General features: G+C 48.2%; 1 protein-coding gene across 1 annotated transcript in view; it reads left to right on the top strand.

The window, feature by feature from the left end:
• Positions 1–487: 487 nt before the first annotated feature.
• The window catches only part of LOC104273650 (exocyst complex component 6B-like), a gene marked incomplete at both ends in the record, with an annotated part of 34,958 nt that continues 28,933 nt past the window's right edge, over positions 488–6,512 (top strand). Inside the window, 2 exons of the mRNA XM_009869042.1 lie at positions 488–593; positions 1,675–1,784. Coding sequence (XP_009867344.1) covers positions 488–593; positions 1,675–1,784 — 216 coding nt within the window. The remainder of the gene's footprint in view (positions 594–1,674; positions 1,785–6,512) is intronic.

Raw genomic sequence — 6,512 nt, 5'->3', positions numbered from 1 at the left:
ACCTAAGACATTCTGTGATTCTGTGATTCTGGACCTGCTCCAACACGTCCACATCCTTCTTATGTTTTTTGTGGTGAGATCTGTGCAGTAAACTCGTGTAGACCAGAGGTTTTATGTCCCAGAGGGACAAGTTTACGGTTTTGTTGTGGAGCTCGATGCCCTGGTAGCTCAGCATCCATCCTCAGGACTGAACCTTGCCTGGCCTTTAGCAAGAGCTGCTCCTCAAGCTCAGTTCTGGACTAAAATCACTCTTAAGTTCTAGTTGTGGCTTTATGGAGGCTGAAGGCAGGGAGAGATCATTAAATCTGGCCACAGCAAAGATGATTTCAACAGTCACAAACATGATGAGAAGTCGGTGCCCGTGAGATCACATCTTACACTGGCACCTACTTCTTAAGAGCTTCCCGACCACGCAGTAAATCTGCAAAACTGTGGTCGGTCTGTTCTCACGGAGCTGCTTTCCTAACGTGTGCTTTTCTTCCCTTAGAAATATACTTGATTCAGATAACTACAGTCCCATCCCAGTGACAAATGAAGAAGTTTATAAGAAAATAGTTGGACAGTTCCCGTTCCAGGATGCAGAGCTTGAAAAGGTAACCTTGAAACGGAGCGAGTGGCACGGCGCGGCGACTGCCACTGCTGCGGGAATACCCTGTGCCCTTGATAGTGGCATCAAGAACCTCAACCCAAATAAACAACAGCACCAAAAAAAACAAAAGAAGGGAAAGGAACAAGTACACATTCCATGTAATGCTTTTCTCCTGGTTTGGGTGAGGAAAGCACATGTTTCAATACCTCATGGGTTTGGTTTTCAGATCGCAGTGCACTATTGCAGCTGAGCAGGGCTTGCAGTGGATGAGAGACTAGAAATATCTGCTTGCATTGGTGTTTTATTCCCATTTTATGTACTAAGCTGTTGACCTTAATTTGGTTTAACTCAGGTTTAGAGGAAAAAAAAAAAAAAAAGGCCCCAATGAAGTGGTATATCTTGGCTTTTGTTGAAGTGTGTGCTTGCAAAACCTAAGTGGAGCCAACCTTGACCTAAGCAGTGTCCCTTAAAAGGCTGCTTGGCCTCCAGCTCCACATCTGGCAGCCAGCGAGCTCCGAGCCCGGTGAACTTCATTAAGACTGGGAGAAGGGTTTTCTATCCAAGTGTTTAGATTTCAGAAAGTCTGTGTCCTTCCCCCAAAGCTGTATCACAGGGTCCAGCTTCTGACTGTTACACTCGGCACCTCCCACCCACGTGTGTGCTGTGGGTGCGAGCAGGTCGGGAGAACTGGCTGTAGGACATCTGTTTCCTCTTGGCTTTTGCTGTTGTGAGCGAGCACCTGCAGGAGGTGGCCCGGTGGAACACTTTGTGCATGGTGGGAGCTAAAAAGTCAAGGAGGTTTTCTTTTTTCGTATGAATCTGGGAGTTGGGAGAGGGAATGAGGGTCTGCCTGCAAGTTTCCTTCCAGCCTCCAAATCCCTTACGCCATTTGTAAGCGATTATCTGGTCTTTCACTTGGCTGAAATGTTTATATAATATACAATAAATGCTGACTTGTTGTTTCATTGCTGGACTTTGCTAAATACTAGAATTAATTTGGCTGCTTGGAACACGTCGCTGGAAAGCAGTCGTCACCCCTGTTAAATATCTGCTCTTCCACTTGAATTCTCCTTTGTATTTTACAGCAACCGTTTCCAAAGAAGTTCCCCTTTTCCGAGTTTGTGCCTAAAGTTTACAATCAGATTAAGGAATTCATCTACGCCTGTCTGAAGTTTTCCGAAGACCTTCATCTGAGGTAGGCGATGGCTCCGCCAGTGGCTGTAACACGGAGGTTTTTGTCTGCACCGAATTACGTCGACGGGTTTAAAATATGAATTTTCTTCCTCAACCCTTCGTGCTGCTCGACCCTGTCCAGGCTGGAGGTGGCTGGTGGGCTCCTTGGCACGGGAGTGTCTCGTACAAGGGGCTGGCCAAGTCTTCCAAAATATCTGCCTGATGTAGGGGAAGATAGCCCAGGACTACTCTAGCTGTATAAAAAGTGAAGGGATTGTTTCTTCCAAGACATTTCTGAGTCAGTTGTACTAAAGAGGTGAATCTGGTTGTCTGGAGCAAAATAGTGATGTCCCCTTGTCGGTGAGTCAGTGCCTGGTGTGACATCCACAGCCTTCACGTGGCCTCCCTGCGCTCGCCCTCCAGGAGCGCGTCGGCAGGAAAACCCGAGCTTTCTGATTTTGCCCTGTGTGTTAACGAGCTTCAGCTGCTGCTTTCGGGGGTTTGTTTTTCTTGTTTCCCACAGGAGTCCCTATACAAATAATATGATTTTGCTATTTTTCTTACAGCCTCCCAAACTATTCCGTGTGTTTACACTCCCTTCTCCATCCCGAGGTGCCTTGATGCTCCTTTTTACCCGTGTGTGAGGTGGGAAAACATCTGTATTCGCCAGAAACTGGACGTTGGGGCTTTCTTGTTGCACCCAGAGTTGTCTTCAGCTTGGTAGAGGTGTATGAAAAAATAAGGAGAGTCTTAGTGGAAGGAGGGATCCTTCTCCCCTTCTGTTTGCAGCAAGAGGTTGGACTGGGTGGGGGTTTCGCCTCCCTTGGCAGCTTCATGTCCTGGCCACGGATGTGAAGTCAGGACAGTGTTCTGGGGCCTCGCCAGATGTTTCAGCGCCTCCGCAAGGCTCTTCGGGGTTTTCATTCTCTCCCTCTGTGCGAGGGATAGTGGTTTGGAGAGGCACTTTCTCTCCGTCTTCTGCTGTCGCGCGTGGGTTGCTGCGGAAGCGCGGGGCGTTTCTCGCCCCCCGATCAATCTCAGCCTTTCACTGGTGGCAGGTTCTTCTCTTTGGTGGCTCCCAGGGCCCTTAACCTGGGGGTCACCATTAACCATCTCGGTTTCTGAAGCCGACAGAATGGTCCTATTTCACAGGGACGCTCGTTTCACCGAACCGCTCCGTTGGCACTTCCCTCGCGAGTTTTGTGCTCTTCACCGTTGCGGAGATGATTGGCTTTGTCAGGGAAGGGAAGAAAAGTGTCCCCTTGGGTCCCTCCTCAGGGTTCCCCCTGGACACGTTATTAAAATTCCTTTCGACATTGGGTTTTGCAGCCCTTTCTGAGGGCTGGGGGAAGGGAGCCCGGCTCTTGGCTTTTCGAGCCAAACATTTGGAATATTTCTCTGAAAACCCCTGTTGACACTTTCTTCATTTCACCCTGACAGCTTGAATTAGGTTTTATTAGGAAGCCTGGCTACAAAGCCGGCAGCAAGTTTTCTTTCTCTTCTCTTTCTTTTTCTTCTTTGCTTGTCATTTACCTCGCACCCTGGAGTGATTGGGGTCAGCCCGTCCGTCACGGGAGGCCTGAAGGTCACGACTACTGCTATGGGATCCGGGACATCAGCTGTCATTAACCCAGACAGTTCGCTTAAATACTCCGCGGTCTTTTCCTGCAGAACAGAGCCCGTGGCAGAAAGTAGCTTGTCTTTTTATTTTCCCTTTTTTTCTTTCTCCCCTCCTAATTATTTTCTTAAACTAGCTCCTTGTATTCGTTGGACGGGAGTCGTTCTCCTTTATGTGAAAGTTATTTTGCTTTTCAAGTGTTTGAAGAAAATTTGGGGCTCAGTGTGCGTTTCTAGTTGTTTTTTTTTTATTTTGGTTTGGCTCTATTAATTTGATTAGGAGAAGCAAAACCTCCCTTATATTTTCAGCAGTTCTGCCTTTGTAAAAAAAAGCATAGGGTTGAGTTCATCGAGGAGATGTCTCTAAAAAGTATCCACTTTAAAAAGTGGTCGAGGAGACGTCTTTAAAAGTATCCACGTGCTGGAAGATTTCCCCCAGTTCCAGTGGAATTTCCCATTTGAAATATCTTCGGAGAACAGTGAATGGAAGGATGAGATGTCAGCTCTACCAGGACTTTTGATTGTTTGGGTTTGTTGGGTTTTTTTTTTTCCAAACGAAGCACCAATCCTGAAAGGCCTTGAGATACAAGTGGTGAAAATGATTTAAGTACATAAAGTACTTAAATCATAAAAATGAAAATAAATGAAATAAAATAAAGAAAGGAATAATTGGAGGCGTGAATAACTAAAGTGGGACCTTTGGAGGTCAGCTTTAGGAGAGAGGAGATAAATGTAGTTTCTTTCCTAGCTCGTGTCACTGTGTCTGTGTTACTACTGGTCTGTGGTTGTAGGAGAAGTGCGTGGGCTTACTGACAACTACCAGTTTCTCCCCGTTTTAAGCCGATAAATCAAATTGGCATCAGACACGTAGCGGGCAGCCCGCACGAACACTGGTGTTCATTTGGGAGTTTTCTTTTCTTCTTGTGCGTCGACTCAGGGCAGTCACGATCCAGTGCCTGGTCAAATCCTGCTCTTTATTTTTTCCCAAGAAATGCTTCCTTTTTTTCTTTTTTTTTTCGTTTTTCTCTACTCATTGGAGATATCGCAGATCCTTCTGCTCTGGTGGAACCCAGCCGCAAGGGTTCCCAAGCTGCAGCCTGAGCGAGCGGGAGATGTCCCTGCCACGGCAGCGGGGCTGGAGCCGGATGCTCTTTGAGGTCCCTTCCAACCTGAACCATTCTGTGATTCTCTGATTCTATGTGGTCGAGATGTTCCTGCAGCTGAAGCGTGCGGTGATATGGCAACCTGGTGCCGTCAGAGGCCAGCAGCAGCCCGCTCCTGCCAAGAGCATGACTATCTCGGGGCGTACCCGCAGTCAGACAGTAACTGCCTTGTTTAATTTCAACGCCCTGATGACAGGTTGACGTTTGAATTTTAAAAAAAATACCCCACAAAGCAAGCTTTTCCAGCACGACCTATTTGATTGCCGTGTTGGTTTAGCGAGAAAAGCTGACGTCATGTCCAAGCTGCCGTGTTTTTCGTCCGGGCTTTCTTGGTTCCAGTAGATGCTGGAAGCTCCAACCACCAACCTCGGCCATTCTGCTCCTCCACCAGCCTTGGGGACAGGCTGCTTATATATTGCGTTTGAGGATTTCCCAGGGAAGATCCCGAAAGGGCCGCGGCGCTTGGACGAAGACTGAGCTTTGTGCATCGTTTGCTGCTTACACAGTTTTTTCTTTACCCTCTTTTTGCTGCCCAACCCCTTCCTCAAGTTCTCACACCACACCGGCAGCAGGAGGCAGCCGTCCCTGGTGTCACAGGGTCCCTTTGTAGCACCCCTTTGGCTATAAATCCCCCTTTTTTTTTTTAACCACAGGAGTAGATTTTATTTTGCTATATTTAACTCTGCTATTGTTTGGTGGAGGGGACTGGGGGGATGGTGGGAGGGCCTGGACGAGTGCATGATGAGGTTTTTTATTAAGTAAAACCTTATTTGAGAATCCTACCCATAGTGTAAACCCCAGGAAAAGATTCACTGGCTGGTTTCTCCTCTCCCGCATTTTGATTTCTCTCCCACACTTTGAAAAACCCAACTGCATCACCTTGGACCGCCCGTCAAAACCAAAACCCTGCGAGAAGGAGCCAAGGGGATGTGAAGTGGATTGGCCCCGATCAGCGCTGGCACGGGGAAGAAAATAAACTCAGAGGGATCAGCAGCGATGATCTAGAGAAGAGCCAGACTCTAAAACTTTGACTGATGACATTGAATTTAAATTATCAGGAGCTGGATCCTACCGAGTTGCTGGCCCCGCTCCACTTGTGTCCAACTGGGAAGGAGACAGTGGTCAACCCTTGGCAGGCGCGTAGCTCAGAGGAGCAGACTGCTGAACGTCGGGGAAAAGGAAATATTAGAGAAACCTGTTGGGGAGCGCAGCGCGGTGAGGAGCCGCGGGGTGGCCGGGGTGTTGTGCAGCTGTGACAGGACACAGTTTGCTCTGTCTCATGGAAAGACGAGTGTGACTTCGCTCAGCGGCGCGAGCGGGGAGTGGTGTTTGTCACTTCTACAAGTAATTGCTCTGAAATTGCTTGAAAGGACATTGTAGAGAGGTTGGTGCTGGTCTCTTCTCACAGGGAATTAGGGACAGAACCAGGGGGAATGGTTTCAAGTTGCAACAGGGCAGGTTTAGGCTGGACATTAGGAAGAAATTCTTCATGGAAGGAGTGGTCAGACCCTGGAACAGACTGCCTAGGGAGGGGGTTGAGTCGCCATCCCTGGATGTGTTCAAGTGTCGTTTAGATGTGGTGTTGGGTGATCTGGTTTACGGGTGAACTTGTAGTGTAAGGTCAGTGGTTGGACTCGGTGATCCCAAGGGTCTTTTCCAACCTGAATTGTTCTATGATTCTGTGATTCTCCTGGGAAGCAGGGGGATTTCAGTGCAGTTCTCATGCAGCGGCAGAGGGAAGGTCCTGAATTACTTCAAAAATCAAGTGATGGAGGAGAGGGAGGATGAGCGGGTGCAGGAAGCAGAGGTGGTCACAGGGTTACTGATGGAGAAGGCTCTGTCTTGTTTTCCTGAGCATGAGGCACTGATGGACCAGAGCTGAGCTCAGTGCATCTGCTCTGCCATTGATTAATAAGCACAGAAATTAAGTGTAGAAAGGCTAAAGTGAGTGTGACAGTCCCCTCAGCTGC

Source organism: Apaloderma vittatum, unplaced genomic scaffold (assembly GCF_000703405.1).
Source record: "Apaloderma vittatum isolate BGI_N311 unplaced genomic scaffold, ASM70340v1 scaffold1055, whole genome shotgun sequence".
Classification (NCBI taxonomy): Eukaryota; Metazoa; Chordata; class Aves; order Trogoniformes; family Trogonidae; genus Apaloderma; species Apaloderma vittatum.
The sequence above is the reverse complement of the archived record's forward strand: the minus strand, read 5'-3'. Positions and strand labels throughout refer to the sequence as shown.